The 18,976-nt window shown below is 39.3% G+C and overlaps 1 protein-coding gene across 5 annotated transcripts; it reads left to right on the top strand.

The window, feature by feature from the left end:
- Window positions 1-424: 424 nt before the first annotated feature.
- On the top strand, window positions 425-14,931 carry rcn3 (reticulocalbin 3, EF-hand calcium binding domain). Of its 5 annotated transcripts, none has more exons than XM_042393571.1 (8): window positions 425-513; window positions 1,457-1,680; window positions 2,110-2,303; window positions 2,793-2,965; window positions 3,445-3,505; window positions 3,601-3,692; window positions 4,820-4,927; window positions 6,520-7,238. In XM_042393571.1, the coding sequence occupies exons 2-8, from the start codon at window positions 1,463-1,465 to the stop codon at window positions 6,625-6,627; spliced, it is 954 nt and encodes a 317-aa protein (XP_042249505.1). In that variant the 5' UTR covers window positions 425-513; window positions 1,457-1,462; the 3' UTR covers window positions 6,628-7,238. The 5 variants fall into 5 exon arrangements, with proteins under 5 accessions (XP_042249505.1, XP_042249504.1, XP_042249506.1 ...); XM_042393570.1 differs by having other exon boundaries at window positions 449-513; window positions 1,454-1,680; XM_042393572.1 differs by lacking the exons at window positions 425-513; window positions 6,520-7,238 and adding exons at window positions 530-650; window positions 14,679-14,931 and having other exon boundaries at window positions 1,454-1,680.
- Window positions 14,932-18,976: the final 4,045 nt, after the last annotated feature.

Consider the following 18,976-nt stretch of genomic DNA (forward strand, 5'->3'; position numbering starts at 1 on the left):
ACACGCATGAATATCTCCACGTCTATTGCATTCAAATTGGGACGCTGCCTTTTATTTACCTGTTACCATGGTGAATCGTAGTATCGGGGCTCCATTAATGATGGCTTTTGAACTGACTCTGATCAGCTGTTCTGACTGAAACCCAAAAGTTTCCCATGTGAGAGTTCATCAGCTCAGAGTTCAGACTTAGAGCTTGTTAAACCTGCTTTCTTGATAGACCTCATGGATGTATTAGGAAAGCTCTTATAATACATCGATGATAGACCCCCGACTTTCGGTAATAAGTTAAGCGCGATTGCATGACAACGTGGCGGTTATCAGCCAATAAGAATGTATCAGAAAGACTTTTACGACTAAGTCCTACATGTTATTGGTTAGAGTCGCCTTTAGGGCGATAGCGATTGGTTAGCTGAACAACAGAGCCCGCCTCCATGACAGTGTTATTTAAAGGTACAGAGTGCCAACGCGGCCGCAAACTACATAGAGAGGTGTTGCGAGAAGCTGCTGAAAGTGGTGAGTTCTTTTTTTTTTTTGCATTTCAAGAACTCTGGGTTACAGAATTTCTTGAAGCCTTTGTGGCTTCGCTTTTACACAGTGCACAGAGATCGGTTGATGCACTTACAACATCCTGGAGCAACATGAGAAATTCTGTATGTGATGATGGGGTTCATGTTGTTGGGCGAGGGGAAAATGAGACACGACATGCTTTTCTTATGCCTGTAGCAGCCTACTTTTTGTGTCATTTTATGAATTGCTATCAATTTAAATTCAAATGAGAGAAATTCTCCGTGGATTTTAGCTCAGCTTTAGCTCCATGAAGACACACCCTTTTCAGTAATAATGGGCTTTATGTTGACTTGTTTCTGTAGATAAAAAAAAATGTATTCTGCACACCACAGTCACCGTCAGTGGAATGATGTCTGACTGTAAGTCCAGGTACTCATCAGGGATGTGTTCTTACTGCTGTACTACTCTGCTATTATATGAATTATCTATTAAAGAGAACCGTTAGTTGGTCTTCTACAGCCAACTAACAGTGCTGAACAAAGGCTCTCCAGGACTGGTGCAAAACATTTGAAGAAATTAATTTTTCAAGAAATTAACTTGCATCAAGAACAGTTCATCTCCTCAGCAGACTCTGAAGCTTTAGACTCTTCCAAGAATTTCATTCTGTAAAATAAACAGAGCAGTATTTTAGTTTGTGTTTAATATGTTTATGTCTTAATGTTTTTTCTCACTTGTTTTTGTGTTATATGTTCTCATTCTGGTTTTATGTTTTGGTGAGCAAAAGACAATTTTCTTTTCTATTCTATTTTACCAAACAGTTTATATTTTATGTCTCTCTGTGTTTCTGTGCCATCACACCATGCTCCCCTTTCTTCTCTCCATTTTTGTCTTTGCCCCACCCCAACCCCTCCTCTCTGATTTTTTTTGTCTCCACCCTGCCCCTCAGCAGTCAATTATGATGCTGCTGAAGTCACTAGCATCCCTCTGTGTTCTGGCTGCTGTTGCCTTTGCTGTCCCTGCTCAGGAGAAGCGCATCCATCACCATGCTGATCTGAGTGACCATGCCCACGATGATGCTCACAGCTTCCAGTATGACCATGAAGCCTTCCTGGGCAAGGAGGAGGCCAAAACCTTTGACCAGCTGACCCCTGAGGAGAGCAAAGACAGATTGGCGTAGGTTCTACTGACCTTCAGCATACTTTTTTTGAGATAGCTGCCTGTAAAACCTCTGGAGTAATGGAAAAATCAGAAGTCCTCAGCACAGCAGTATAATTCAGTTGGGTCTTGATCAAAAGCAGGGAAATGCCAAAGAATCAAAATGCTGCACAGCCAAAAAAACTCAGCAATAGACCAGTCTATAACCTCTTTATTTATGTAAACATTTGGCTGGCTTGTCAGTTACAAGAACAAATCACAGTTGTGATATGAATGACTCAAATCATACTCCATATCTTCCACATACTAAATAACAAAATAATCAATGATGCCTGGTGTGGTCAGGGATACAACAGCAAGTGAAGCACTGCTTTTCAGTCTGGGGTTCTGGCGTTCTTAACCGTATCCATAACCCTGACCCCCCCACCCCCACCCCTCCACCCACAGGAAGATTGTGGATCGCATTGACACCGACAAGGATGGATACATCAGCCATGCAGAGCTACATTATTGGATCAAACACCGGCAGAGGAGGTACATCGAGGAGAATGTGAACAAACACTGGAAGGATTATGACAAGAACCAAGATGGAAAGATAGGCTGGGAGGAGTACAAAAACACCACCTACGGCTTTTATCTTGGTAATTCTGTGTGTGTAAAAGATGTACCACCATTCTAACATGTTTAACTCTTTATTCTCTTTTTTTACTCCTTTGCCTCCTCTTTAGTTCTTTATTTCCTCCCTCCTCCCTTCCTCCTTTCCTTTTCTATCTCCTGCTTTTCTTTGCGACTTGAGCACTGATTTTAGTGCTGAGAATGAGTTGTGAGAGTGAGTTATTTGGTCACACCTACTTATGGCAATAGAATGTCACCTCAAGTTCTATTTAGTAGTGGTTCTCTGGAGCTTTCATATCACATGATCTTCATCAGCAGATGGAGTTTGCTTAGTTGTCATAGAATTTCACTGAGAGCACTTGAATGACTTCTCCAAAAAATAGAGGCTTTTAGGAACTTTTTCAAACCACAGATGCAGATAGATGACTAAACTGCCCCAGAAGTGCCTCAGAAGACACTATTGATATGCAACACCAGAATGCCCGTATTGCTCAAAGTTGAAGTTTTCATTTCAGATGAGGAGTTTGATGATGTTGAAGACAAGGCCACCTATAAGTCCATGCTCATGCGGGACGAAAGGCGCTTTAAGACAGCTGACCGAGACGGCGACGGTATTGCCACACGTGAAGAATTCACCGCCTTCCTTCACCCAGAAGAGTTTGATTACATGAAAGATGTGGTAGTGCTGGTAGGATGTGCTCTCTAACCAAGATGGGCTTTCATAAGTATTTTCAATGATGATTAAGCTTTGTGAATGGCAATGTCAGTCAATTGGTTGGTTGGTTGGTTGGTTCCCCACTTTGGTCCCAACCGAAATATCTCAGCAACTATTGGATGAATTGGCACCAAATTTGTATACACATTCATGGCCCCTAGAGCATGATCCTTTGGCTTTTCATTTAGGGCCATCATTAGGGCAAAAATTTCATTTGACTTGGTTTATGACAAAATACCTGCAAAACTGACATTTCCATTATCCTCAGATGTAGTTTGGGTTCAAGAGTTAACATATTAATATTGTAAAATAAGATGATGAACATGGTAAACATTATACCTGCTAAAGATCAGCATGTCAGCATTGTCAGAGCCGATAGAAGCATTCTAATTAAATACTCCTACAGCTGCAGGAGGGGACCACTATGAGGACTAAATCATTTTCTCATTTAGGAAACTGTGGAGGACATTGATAAGAACGGTGATGGCAAAGTCAACCTAGATGAATACATTGGTAGGTGATTCCTTTTTTCTCTCTGACCAACTCCTCCCACCCCCAACATCGTGGCAATCTCTCCTACATCTGTATGTACTCCTGCTGCTCCGTAGGTGACATGTACACACCAGAGAATGGAGAGAGTGAGCCTGACTGGGTCCAGACAGAGAAGAAACATTTCTCAGATTTCAGAGATGCCAACAAGGTAAAAGCTAAGTGCTTAATCATTTGTGGTTACTTTCTCAACTCAGTATCATGAGATTGTTTCAGTCCCAGGTTAGAGACAGCTTGCACATGTAATTAGTGATTATTTACCTGGTGGGGTTCCAGGCACAGAAGGTCTCTTTTTACAAACACAAATGCAATGAACTGAGAACTTCTCACACCAGTTATTTAGTACTGAACTTCCATGAATTTTGGGGACAGATTAAAGAATAGGTTCACACTTTTTCCAGTCTGTCTTAAAACAACACTCATTTGCCCATATGTACATTTAAACAGTATTTTCTTGCTGTTCACACTGACAGTTAAAAGATCTCTTCCTAAGATACTTCTTCACAGTCTTTGCTCCATGCAAAATGAAATTCCAAAGTTTAAAGCTAACATGAGGTGTCAGCAGTCAAATAGGTATCAGTCATATTAGAACAGAATTCCCTCTTTGTTTCCACAGAGTTTCCATACTGAGCTATGGTGAAGGAATAGCAACAAAAAGATGTAATCTTGTACTAAAAAAGAACTTCGGAAGATGTGTGTCAATGCTCACTTGATTTTAATAAAAGAATGGTCAAGATATCCTAGCTTATAGTCCCAAGTCCGGGTCAAGCTCCAAAAACACTGGATCCTTCCTATGATGCATCTGGATAGCTTCTTTAATTAGAATCTTCTACCTTGTAGATTCCCACATACATCAAACTTCACACCCACAGTATGAAATGCAGGCTTTCTGTTATAAATGTGCACTCTCCAAGCCCAAGCTAGGATATCCCTGATGACATCACCATGACATAATCAGGGTTTTTCGATCAGGGCTCCTCCAAAGAGAGGAAGACATCATACAATGGTTTTCAGAGGCTTTGTGTTACTAAACACCATCCAGTGAACATTGACAGGCTTTAATTGGATTCTGGTAGATTATTACATTTATGTGAATGTGTTTATTGTATTATGTCATTCATGTGTCGGTGGAGATCAATTTCATTTGGTTCTTGGTTAGCTCACAGCATCACCATTCTACTGCTTTCAAAAATTGTTTTTTCAGATGTGTGAGTGACACCAGTGTGAATGTTTTTACAGTCAGTCACTTCCTCTGTAATGCAATTGTGTGTTATGCAGGATGGCTACCTGGATGCTGGTGAGGTAGCTCACTGGATTTTGCCAGGAGAGGTTGACCATGCTGACAATGAAGCCAAACACTTGATCCATGAGACCGACACTGACAAGGTAGACCTGCCACTACTCTTTGCCATATTGACCATTTTTCCAAAGATACTAGAAGTGTTTAGGTGGATTTTACTGTACTTTGGAAAGACATTTAAAGCATTGTGAAAACTACGTATATATTTTGCCACGATATATATATATATATATATATAGATAGATATAGATATATATAGATATAGATATAGATATAGATATATAGATATATTGATTTATTTATTGTGTGTGAAAATGAAACCCAGATGACATGGATGATGAAATGTTGAATATTGAGGTGTCTTTAAATGCATCAGCAGGAGACTTTTCAATAGTCACTCATCACAATACCATGCCCTGATTATGTAATTGATAAATGTAGTGGATCACTGTGCCTGCAAGATGAGTTTCATAGTGTGAAAAATGTGTATAGAGGAGATTGGCTTCCTGGAAGGTAGTGAAGTAAACTTAAATAAGGCTGGTTATATTCTATATTTTTCCTTTTGTCAACAAATTCCATGAAAAGAGGAAAACTGACATGAATTGATCCTTATCGGAGATGCCCGCATAGTCCATGCGACCAAGACCTACCTTGTAGTGTTTGTTGTTGTGCGTGCACGATTAAATAGGACCCAGTATCTTATTCCTCTGCACCATAGAGCATTGTTGTCCTAAAACAATTTTTTAAAAAGATAATAAAAAACACATCAATGAGTCACACCGCTGTATTTCATTACCATAAACACAAACATATTTACATTTTCAGCAGGAGCCAGTGGGCTTGGGGCTGAGAGCCAGGGACAGGGTACAGAAGTCAGAAAATAGTGCTTGACTTTGACATTGTTGGCTTTGGTCTTTTCATGGGATTTGTTGACAATGGTACAATAATAAATAACACAAACCCTATCCTTCAAAGTACGCTATGACTTATCCTTTTAATAGTCAGCAGTAATGTAAGTCTACAATGAGTTGCCAGTTTATTAGGTGCACCTAGTCAGACTGCATTACAGTCCAATGCAACAGCTTAGCAGTGCCTCTAAAAGGCTTTTATTCATTTTTATTCAGAGAGGTGCTGCAGTTACAGACGGTAGTCATTTGTAATGGCAACTCAGTGTAGCTGAAAATCATGACTTACTCTACTTTTACCGGAAAGACAGACAGCTTTATTAATCCCAAAGCGAAATTGCTGCGTTACAGAAGCCAAGTCATATTAATCACAGACCAAATGATCAATGAGTGAAAAAACATAAATAATAAAAAAAACAGTAATTAAGGACACTATACATATTGCTGCACAACAATGTACTTAATGTAAATAATAGAAGTAGAGTGACATTTAGTGAGTTAGGTCAGAATTGTTCTTAAGGCTAAAGGCAGACTGATAGGCCATCTCTTGTCTGTGCTGTCAGGTGACAGCACAGACAGGTGATGGCAATTAGAAACTAAAATGTATTATTAATTAATCAACATGGTGGGGTAATTGTGGATTAATTATTTAACAAGCTTCTTTCTCTGTCCTGCTTTCTCTTACTCCTGTTTTTCATTACCTCCTTGTATCCTCTCCTTCTCCTTCTCTCAATCAAACCAATGTTGGATGGAATCTGGTGACCAAACAACAGGATGAGAAAATAACCAAGAAGGAAATTCTGGCCAACTGGAACATGTTTGTGGGCAGCCAGGCAACCAATTATGGGGAAGATTTAACAAAGAGACATGATGAACTTTGATTCCAAGAGGAACTCATTTGGGTTTATATTTCACTATGTTTGATTACAGTTACAGTGGGTTTCGGGTGGGGGTGAAATGTGTAGATTGGGTTGGGGTGGAACTTTCTGTGGTTTATACTGTACTCAAGGGTATAATCATGTATTAAATTCAGCATACAGTCACATACTGTGTATGTGAATACAGATTATACTGACCCTACACACACAGTTCTGTCTTTTTGATTTTGTAATGGCGATGCATATCTTCATAGATAGCATATCGCTGTCCGTGTATTTCCAAAATATGAAAATTAGAAACTAAAATCTGTGGATATTGTCCAACATGCACAGGTACATTCTATGGGCCTAGATGTTAGAAAGTGTTCTCAGCACATTGGGATAAATTGTTCATGTATAAATAATATTAGCAAACATTGAGTATACAGAGTTTTAATCAGAGACAGATATGGTGGCGTGTGACAGAGGCCATGTGAACAATTGTGAAATTCACCCAGAGGCCAACAGTTATGAAATTCTCAATTGGAAGAAGGGAAAGAGCTGAGTTGGAGACAAAAGGGCTGTTTACTGACTGTTTTGTGTTTGGCTATTAAATAAAGTCTTATTGGTTTTTCTACAAGTGTACTTTTTATTTTGCACTAACCACTAGGCTATTCAAACTTCAGTCCCTTTAGTCACAGTCACTGTAATATACTAAATGGTTATAATTATGGTTAAGAACGTAGCTCTCAACAGGTATAGGAGGTGTTTTGCTGGGGTATGGCAGATTTCTGTTAAAATTTCCTGACATCAATAAGACATTGCTTTCAGAAAGTAGTAGGGCTGGGCAGTAATTCATTACTAACATTTGCAGTTGTAATTTAAATCTAACAAAATTGCTTATTATTAAAGCTTTTGTCTTACACATATGGAAAGTTTGGTCTTATGCAATGCAGTCTTTATTGCTTTGAACATCAGTGTGATTATTTTATATGTAATTTTGTCCATAAAATGATATATATATATTGGAAAATATCCTTCTTGTGATTAACATTAGCACCCAGACCTTAGTAAGGTAGTAGTATCCTGACACGAACAGAAAAGGTGGGGCTACTTGAATTGCCAGCAAGTTGTCTGTGATGAAGTTGTGTGTGATTCCTCAACCGAAGCACAGGAAATTTTCAGTTCAACCTTATGAACCACCTGCATCCAGTCAAAAAAAGGGAAAAAAAATCACATTTACCAAAAACAGATTAATTTAGTTCACCATGGTAGATCATCATGGTTAATTTGGCCATGGTGATCAGGGAACTTCTGTCTAGTCCTGATCTAACAGGCTGCAAATGGGGCAGACAAAAAGAGGGGATGCCAATTCTGCCCCCTAAAGGACTGTAAAACATCTGTAAAGATTATGTTTGCATATTGTTATGCTCAGCAGAGAAATCCTTGGTGCTCGAACTTCCTAAAATTAGATTTACTCATTTATTACTTGATGAGTATGTGAGAGGTTGTTTCTTCATGCAAAATTGATTTCTGGTTTAAAATTCAATTAACAGGCTTCATCATAGGGGTGTGCCAAGGTCGGGTCATTTTGGCCCTAACTGCAAGGGCACTGAACAAAATATAAAGATGTCAGGAATTTATCGGGCAATTAAGCTAAGCCATAAATTAAAAAAAAAAAAGTAACACAAGTTTATTTTCAGGAATACTAAATGAAACCTGCAGGTTTCATTTAGTATGACCCTTACTATTATTTGAAAGTTATGGGACTTGCAAATCCCCAGTATGTATCAAGCTCCAAAATCACTGTATCCTACACTTCCCATGATGCAACTTGAAGCTCCACTTCTCCAGGTACCAGTGCAAGCTTTCTGTCAGCAATTTGTCTCCATGTCCAAAGGTTTTTCTCCAAAGGTACAAAGGTTAGTGTTTCTTTCGATTAGTTAAACATGTCAAAATTAAAGAGGAAATTCTCATGTTGCAAGTCTTAGCTTGCATGTTGCAAATTTGGTAAGACCCTGCTTCGTATTGCTCAAAGAGGGAAACTCTGGGTATATCATATTGAAAGTTATGGTCAGATAAGCCCCACCTGAATATTACAACAGATTTGTGTGAAAAATGTAATTTTACTCACATCAGTAATCCATAAACTAGGTTTAATAGCTAACTTTCCATTGTAACAAACATATCCACATCAGAGGAGTGCAGAAACAAAATGAAGAGGTACAGGTGAGCCTCAGGCTGGTGAGAAACTAACAAGTATTGTCTCATAAAAAAAAGTCTAGTACACAAGTTTGTGTGGGAGAGTGTTTTCTACAACCATTCTACTCCAAAATCTTGTTTCTGTGTCTGACATGAAGGAAAGACCTGCTCACAATGTTGTGTGATCGGGAAGGGCAGTAAAGTGATCACTGCATGTATGCTAATAGACAGAGGGGATACTACTACTAGCTTTAATGCACCACAGAGATGATGGGAGATGCTGCTGAACTGAACAAGCTGGCAGAATTACTATTTTAACACTGCAGAAACTGGTTGTTGACAGGGTGATGGGAAAGTTAATCAAGATATCTCTCATTAAGGTTATTGTAATTCCACTTTTTCAAATGAGTTTTACTTAAAAAAAACAAAACAAAAACAAAGGCCTTATACTTTGAATGAGGTAGGCTATTTTAATTAAGATAGCTGTTGGATTTGGTAGGATTGTGTTTGGTTATTAGTGATAATCAATAATTATCAGATATAATTATGAATTATGAAATCAATAAATTATTCATATTAATTAATAATCTCAGGCACCACCCGGAAACTGGGACCAATAACCAAACAATAAAATAGTCTCATAAACAATTCATTCACAGAAGAGCTAATATCTGGAATATCAGCACCACCAAGTGAACAGGGAAGGTTCAAATCCAAGCTCTGACTCTCTCAGTCAGCCACTTATCACAATAATCATGCACAATAATGACAAAAAGACTTCTCTTCAAAGCTATAACAGTATTTATTCATCTTCACAAAATTAACAAAGTCAACAAATGTTCCAGTGAACAAAACACAATACTACCAAGTAATACTCATCAAACAACACAACACACATAAAAACAGCAACTGTGTACATTCAAACATGCAAGCAAAAGTGTATGTGTGTGTGTGTGTATGTAATGTATGTGTGTGTGTGTGTGTGTGTGTGTGAGACAAGATAGTCGACCTGATTTGGCCAGCTGACATCACGTGACCTTATGACAGCGGACGTGATCTGGCGAGATGACGTTGCACAAGATTCAAGATGGCGTGATTTTTGGAGGAAGTCACGTCACGCAAGAACCAACCAATGGATGTCGCAGCAAGTGGGCGCCAACCGGTGGTCGGTGCCATCTCTGCACACACGTGTCTGATCATGGATAATGAGGGGCAGAGTGGTGCTGTGTCCCACACTATCTGACTGTCAGATGTGCAGAAAACGTGTGTAATTATGTAGGTGTGTGTGTGTGTTAGCAAAAAGAGAGGGGAGGAGGAGGAGGAAAAGCTGACTCTCTGTCCTGCAACTGTGAGAGAGTGTGCAAACAGAAAGTATTCTGTGCGCACATTGTCTGGTTGTGAACTGACAAAGCAACCTACTTTTCACTCACAGTGGCACAAACACAGCAGTCCGGAGTGGGACAACACAAAACAATCTAGCATGGTGAACACAAATTAAACAGGTAGCAACTTCAAATGCTCCTCAGAGTGTAGCAGAAAAAGGTCTCGGCAGTCCATTAAACACAACGAAAATACAAGCACTAAGCTTATATAAAACACAGATCTAATACAATCTCTGCCCAGACAACCTCTTAATTTTGTCGCTCTTGGAAGCAAACCGGTGTGTTTCAGTCCATCAGTAAAATCCAGCATGGGTCCTCCGATGCATGGTACTGGCGGTGCCGTCCTTATTTCCTCGAGGCTGATGACAGCTGGTTTCTTGGTGGGGCAGCGAAGAAACTCAGGGTGGTCGACTCAGTTGGTAGACAGTGGGGCATAGAAGTTATCCTTTCTTCCTTCTGCAGGCACAGTGAGAGCACTGGGTGGCAAACAGCGGTCTCTCGCGGATCCGGTAGTAGTGTTCAGGTGAGCACAGGTCGAAGTCTTGTCTAGCGAAGCCCCCCCCCCAAAAAAGGGGGGTTTGAGCACCCGTGCGCAATTTACGTCAGTTGGTAATCTGGCTGGCGGAGAAAGCGGAACCTTTTTCTAGCACAGTTACACTGGAAAAGATTAATAGATTAATAAAGAAAAATGCATTATCGTCTTTGTCACTATAATCATAGCAACCAAATATAATATTTCTATAGTAAAAAGTAAAATTTGAGAAAATGTTGTCCACTATAAAATTATTGACATCTTTCAACAGTTCATATGTAAATTCACAAGACCAAAATAAATGGGAGCAAGTTTCAGGATATAATTCACAATATTAACAGTTTACATCTATGTCACTCTTTAACTTTGTAAAAAATGTTTCACTGGATAAAATCTGTGGATCAACTTAAATGAAACTTCTTTTACCTTATTTATTAGAACAAACTTCTGTGGTAAGGACCAAACTTTGTTCCAGTCAATATTACTAACAAAATTACACCAATAAAATGTTGCAGTAGGAACAGAAACCATGTTGTCCTGAAACAAGGCCCTTATTCTGGAGTTCATACCTCTATTAAAAGAAAAACAAACTATCTACTGGAGATTGAATTGGGTCGGGGGGCCACATTGACAAGGGCATGACATTCTAAATAACATGTATATACCAGATGGAATAGTGTCAAAAACGATACAGAATTCTTTTGGGGTTATTGGTATATTGTACCTGGCAAGAAATTCTGAGTAGTTGTACAGAGGTCCTTCTTTATTAAACAACCAACTCACTAGTATAATACTGTTGTGAAACCATGTATCATAGAATAATGACTTGTTCTTACATGTAATATTACAGTTGTTCCAAATATAACATCTCTGTGGAGAGAAATTGTGCTTGTAAATCAGCGCCCATGCCAAAAGAACCTGTTGATGAAAATTGGAAAGTTTAAGTTGGATTTTTGGAAGACTATAGTTACAAAGCAGAATGAATGTTAGGCCACCTAAATGTGAAAAGACGTGATGAGAAGTGAAATTCCAAATAGAAGTAGGGTTTTTCATATACTGTTTGAGGACTTTTTGAGTCTTTTTAATAATTGGAGTAAAGTTTGGATTTCCTATCTTTAGTTATTTGGACCCCAAGATATGTAACAGAGTTTCTCACAGGAATATTAGAAATTGAAGTCACTGTACATTTATTCACTGGTAACAATTCACATTGATTAAGATTAGGGGAAAGTCCAGATGCCTTGGAGAAGGACTGGATAGTGCTGACAGCCACTGATACTTGGGAAGCATCCTTAAGAAACAAGGCAGTATCATCAGCCAGTTGACCAATAATTATTTTCCTGTTGGCAATACCAATGCCTTTTAATACCATGATGCCTTTTAAAGAGCTGTCTTTAATCTGTAAATTAAGAAGTTGTGCAGCTAGAAGGAACAAGTATACTGATAAAGGACACCCTTGCCGGACCCCGAGTTTTAAGGGAAATCTTGGGGATGTGCCACTGTTTAGTTTAATAGAGCTGTTTCCATTAGTATATAAAGTTTGGACTGATTTGTTTAGAGCAATCATCATAAAATCACGTTCCAAATGATAAAAAGCTTTATAAAAGTCTAAAAAAAGAATAAAACTGTCATCTTGAACAAAATCTGAATAATCTAATATATCTAAAATTAATCTTACATTTTTAGAAATATACCTATTTTGCATAAAAACCAAATGGCTTTGGTCAATGACGGCATCTAATACAGAATTCAATCTATTAGCCAGTATTAAAGCAAAGATTTTGTGATCATTATGAGAAGATTGGGACGCCAATTATCTAGTATGAAGGTATCTTTTTTGGGTTTAGGAGTCAGAGTGATAAGACCCTGAAATAGTGTAGGGGGGAGTGAAACTTTCAGAGACGAGAGCTTGAGGCTTCCTGCTGAGTTCACAATTAGGTGCGAATTTAGCAAAGCATCATGGGAAATGGAGTCTGTGAGCAGCATTTTGGGAAAGCTCCTTTGTTTCAGGGAACAAAGGAAAAAAGCGGCCTCGTGGCCAGGCTTCAGAGTTTACATATAGGCCATCCTTTGTCTGACCCCAAGGTTAAGGCCCAACATAGATAAGTTACAGCAGTACAAGAAATGGTCTTAAGGAGGCATGATAATGAACTACAGTGGAAAACGCTTATAGTGATCACGTCCATCCGGGTCAAATTCATCACAATAAGTGGATGATTATTATCATCATATTCTTTTTCTTAATTTCTCATGCAGATTACCATCTAATTGACATTTGTATGAATATAAAGAAATGAAATGGGCAGCTCCCTATTTTCTGAATTTTATTGACTGTTTCAAAATACAGTGCAGCTGTTTCAAACGCTTGCTGATTCGCTGATGCATCTTGTTGGCTCGTTTTTGGCAGTTTGTCATAAGCTTCAAGGAGACTACATTTTTCATTGAGAGAAAATGGGTGCATCCCAAGTCTCTTAAATTGCATCCATGTTCCCCTCACTTGTGTCTTAGTCCCTCCCACAGAGCATGGAGAGATGCAAGAAAACCAAGCGAGGAGAGAGGAAATAGGAAATTTGTTTTTACGTTTTCACGTGAAGCGACATCCGTTTCTGATGAAGGCGACAGCTGATCAAAGCTGGATCGGCTGTCAGTTGGCTTTAACAGCTGCAGAAATGATTAGTTATTAGTTGTTAGTTATTACTGCCAGCAGCTGTTTCCTCTCTGCAGTTGTTACCTGTTTAACACACACCTAAATAAAAACCTGCATTCAGTATTTACACTGTGTACTGTGTCCTGCTCAGGGACACAGGAACCATTCGCAGAATGCGTTTATACTATTTATTGATTATTTGCATCTGTATTTTTTGATATTCTGATTCAGTGGATTCATTATAACCCAGAATATGATCAGGGTGTCTTTTGAACACTGAAAATATGTATTTAGCTAAATGTTTCAGGAAAAATGGAAATTATGAAACTCATATCAAACCCGACACTCAGGAATTTTCAGCCTCACTTGACTGAATGGAAATGGTGATAAATGATGTAAAATATAAATGTGTTTAACTGTTATTATGGATAAAATTAAAGTCAGGGGGAGTCTGTCTGCCAGCAAGAAATAGTTTGATGGGGGACATAACAGATCATGAAAAGAAAAATCTTTCTAATAAATGAAGAAAATTGTTTATGGTTCTTTTGTCCGAAAATCAACAGATTTTTTTAACTAGATGATGAATAAGAAAACAAATAAAACATAAAGCTTGGGAGTGATACACTTAATTTAATCTGTAATCTGTCTCCACTTCGGAATGAAAAAGCAGTGATGTTGTAATGTATCAGATCAGTCCGACCAGCTGCAGCGTCCAATCAATGACTGATATCCAATAAGGGGGTGTGTTGGCCGGTGTGAAGGCTGCTCTCATGTTTCCTCGCTCCTCGCATGGATGGCTCTGGGACACTTGTCAAAATGGCACAACAAGCAGTTACAAGTAATCATCCACATCCCCACCCTGCACCTCCATACAACCCTGCGGAGGTGCGCCGCAATGCCTGATAATGGTGCTGCAGCTGCTAAATAAACATACATGTACTATGGGAGTGATGCGAAATTAGAATTACTCTAGTTTAATATTTTAATGTTTTTCACTCATATGTTTTCATGTATGAAAAGACCCAAAACGAACACCGTATATTGTTGTATATGTGATTTGTTCATTGTGTGAAGTGATGATGTGGCTCCAAAAATCACATTTTTGATACAGGCTATTTGACAAAAGAAACAGGCCTTTGTAAAAACCACTCAAAACAGGGCAACTTCATAGTCAACTGCTGAGTGTGTTGCTCAGTTTGCACAGAATTCCCAGGCCTCTCAGGGCTGTTGACAACTTTTGATGACATATGTACAAACAGTATTTCTGTATTCACTTATATATTTTCATCTATCCCTGTTCTCTGCTCATCAGGATGGCCAGCTGACACTTATTGAGATACTTAACAAGATGGACTACATCAAGACCAGCACCATCACCGACTATGGAGCCATGAGGGTTGATGATCACGATGAATTGTGAAAAATTTGCTACAGCACAGAAAATAGGAATAATGGTCTTCATTATGTTTAGCAAAGAAGTCTAGCTTCAAATGAATCAAATAAATTCAAGCAGTTCAAATTCAAAACCTGATGAGGATTGGCCTTCAAAGTTACATGTTCAGAGATGCACTAACTGGAGTTTGTCTGACGCTGCATGTAATTATGAACTACATATATTAAAAACAGCCAGCCATTAGTTCCCACTGGTGCAGAGACTCGAAACTTGCTAGAAGTGATCCATAACAGCAGATATCACTCACATGATGTAGGGGAGACTGGGGATGGTTGTAACATGGGTTAGTTGTAACTCTTTCACAATTTCTCCAATCAGGAACAAGTTACAAATCACCTGAGTCACTCTGCACATGTTCAATTTAGTAGTTGTTACAAATGTTAGGAAGTAGCACCCTGTGGCAGACACAGCCCATTTTAGAAAGAAAAAACTAATTTTGAGGTAAGAAAGTAATTTTTTTTTTACTTCATTTATCAGTCTGGGTTAGTTGTAACAACATGTGAAAAAATGTTGCAACCTACCCCAAGCAAAACATTTATTTATATTTATATGTTTACCTTGAATTGCCTAGGTCCTGAAAGAGAAAGACTGACAGGGGGGTGCCTCTCAACATTTAGAGGAGAGCATCAAATGATGTAAAAGAGCGGGGAAAGCTAAGATTGGGTTTGGTGTATAACCTGTAGTCTGTGGGCCCATGAAGCCTGCACTCCAGGAGTGCTATACATTTGTCACCACTGTGACTCAGACGGTGACTAACATACTTGACACACACAGACACACTCACACAGAAACACACTAATGTTCAATTGATGAAGCTGGTGCACATTTGCACATTTGTTTTCAGTTTTATTATGTTCAAATGTCAGTGTGAAACACGCGCGCACACACACACGCACACGCACACACATCCCAATTATGTTAAAAAGTCATTCAAGTGTTGAATAAAAAGTTTTCAATATCTTAGGTTTTTGTCATAATCCTTATTTCATAATGTTACATTTCACCCCAGGGTATGTTACAACTAACCCAGACTATGGGGTCAGTTCTAACATTTCACTCCTTGTGTTTGAGACTAAACCGTGCATTTTCTGTTTGTGTTACAGAGATACAAGCTACACCATTTAATAGCTGACACATGTCACTAGTTTGCATCACATTTTGAATGCAGTTGTTTAAAAGAGCTCCATGCTACAGACAGAAATGTCAAAAGTATTACAACCATCCCCGGTCTCCCCTACTTTAACTGTTGTCAAAATAAGGTTATATTAATCCATATGTCCAAATGTTTATCATTTGCAGGACCCTATCCCAGCTTATGTTGGGTGAGAGGTAGGGTTACAATGCTGGACAGGTTGCCAGTCTGTCACAGTTAACCTAACCTGCATGTCAGGCCTCAGCTGGCTGGCTGGTTAGATCCCAGAATCTTCTTGCCATAAGATGACAGTGCCACATTATGTGCTGCCAATATGTTCTATTGTTTTGTCAAACACAGCCAAAGGTGTGGAATAATTTAAAAGTCAATTACACGTGCACGCATGCATGCACGCACGCACGCGCGCGCACACACACACACACACACACACACACACAAAGAGTATAACTAATATTAAATAAAATGGAAGCCAGTGCCTCACTAGTATGGTTCTTTAAAGCTTGATCCTGACCATCACATATACAACAGCTAATCAGCTTAAACTAACATTAAAATGGAAATGGGTCACATTTATCTTGTGATCAGAACGTAAAATTTGGACAGGCTTTATAATCACTCGCTGCTAATCTTTAAAATCTGTCTGGAATTCGAATTTCCATACGTTTGAATAATCTTACTGACAGCACTGGCATCAAATCAAAAATGTGGATTCAAACTGACAAAACGCCATATGAAAAACGCAAATTTTTTTTCCAACATAAAATATCAGAACAAATTTTACAAATAATGATTGGCCTATACATGTAGATTCATGAAAAACTAAATGACATAACACTGACTGGGTTCCTTTGTCAAATCCTTTGGTATTTGCTCAAAGGATAAGGCTGGCAATTTTCTATAATTTTGTTATAGTCAACCACTGACTGTGTAAATATGGATGATACGTCTCCACTTCTTGCTGCTATGCAAAATATCCCCTTTTGGGGGGCTGCCATCTTGCTTGTGTGACGTCATTTGGAGTCAGTCTGCACATTAGAGTTGTGCGGTGGGACGACAGGAAACGCCCCCTCAGCCGTCCCGCCACCTGATGGAGGTTTGAGAGCAGCTGTCAATCATGACATCACACCCCATTTTTATATCATCAAATAACTAATGAAAAATAAACTGATCAGAAATTGAGCACGTTGATAATCATCAGGGTATAGAACTACCTAAAATGAAACCATCTTTGGGAAAAATTTATTTGATTTTATAGTTTGGCTTATGTCCCATCTGCTAACATGGAGGGGGTGGGACTTATGACCTATACTACAGCCAGCCACCAGGGGGCGATTGAGATGTTTTGGCTTCACTTTTGGGGAGCTGTCATGACGTCCATCTTTTATACAACATTGTCAACAAATGTCATGTTTGGAGCCAAACCAACAATGAACTGGGGTCCGTTTCACAAAGCAGGTTCAACAAACTCTGAGTCTAATCCTGAACTCTGAGTTGATCTACTCTGAGATAGGAAACTCCGAGTTTCCGGTTCCAGAACAGCTAATTTGAGTCAGTTTATTCAACTCGGAGTAGTTTCACCTGGAGTTAAGCGCGTGCACCACAACTATAAAAAGCCAGCATCAATTGAGCCCCGATTCAACGAGTCACCATGGCAACGGGGAAGCGGAGGGCTGCGTTTTTCGCCCCACTAGGGCTAGAAATCTTAATGCGATAATACGGCGAGTTTGAACATGTTTTCAAAAAGAAGTGCAACACCGCTGCAGCTGCAAAAGAGAGGGAGACGGCGTGGGAGAAAATCGCTGCTCGGGTCAATGCGTAAGTTTAAATGTAGTCCTTTGCAATCACAATAATATTACAGAGGAAAACTGCTTGATTGGTCGCCTATTAATTTATTTTATTTAGGTCCAATCCCGCGAGGGAGAAGCGCACTTGGCAGCAGTTTAGGATAAAATATAAAAACATTGTTCAAACAGGTGAGACCTCGACATAATCTCATGGGGGAACCTCATTTTGATCATGTTTTACATTGTAAAGTAAATATTAAGTGGCTGTTTGACTGTGCAGTTGTTTTATCCCCAACATAATGCTGGTTTCACACACATAAATGTCTTCTCATCTACATCATGTTCTGTTAAATAATTAAGCCTATTTAAATTAACACAGACTTCTACTCAGCCAACAGAAAGAAGGCAGATGCCCGTAAAACGGGTGGTGGTCCAGCACCGCCACCTCTAACGGAGGCAGAGGAGCTGGCCCTAAGCCAGACTATAGGAAGGCCAGTGGCTGGCCCCGACACTGTACAAAAAACTTCCGTTTGCAAAGAAACACAGCGCAACACACAATATCTGCTGGGATGTGAGAGCATGACTACGATTGGTAATGTTGCAAATGTAAGGACGGATTAGGTTGTGTATGTAGATGATGGACTGTGACGTGAAACGGTACCGCTCAAAAAGATAATTGTCTGGAAATGCTAGAACATCTACGCGCGGTCTGATAACCATCTCTCAACGAATATTTAATTCTCTGCGCAGTAATGCTGCACCTTCATCCACGGGATCGTTATCAAAAGGACATGCCATGTTAGTGAAAAAGTCGCCACTTACTGTGCCTAATGGACTTCTAATATACTGACTCTGATTGTTTTTAATGATTTTTTTAAATGATAGACGGCAGAACTAGGCTACGCCAAAACTCGCCTGCTGACTGAATGAATGAGGAAATCAAATGGAGTGTGTGGCTCTGAAAGAGGGCGGAGACTGAGAGAAACTCGAGGTTCATTGAGAAAAACCTGGTCCCGACCAGGTTAGGTTCATAGAGTCTGTTGCTACGGTAACTGACCGAGAGCTTAAGTTACCCCTCTCTGTGAAACAGGCTAGAGTTATCCCTCTTTCTCTGGTTTGAGTTACCTCCCTTTTTGAAACGGAAAACTCAGAGTTTCCCTCATTTCAGGGTTAACAGACCCTGAGTTTTCACTAAACCTGCTTTGTGAAACGGACCCCTG

This window comes from Thunnus maccoyii, chromosome 18 (assembly GCF_910596095.1).
Source record: "Thunnus maccoyii chromosome 18, fThuMac1.1, whole genome shotgun sequence".
NCBI classification, from domain to species: domain Eukaryota; kingdom Metazoa; phylum Chordata; class Actinopteri; order Scombriformes; family Scombridae; genus Thunnus; species Thunnus maccoyii.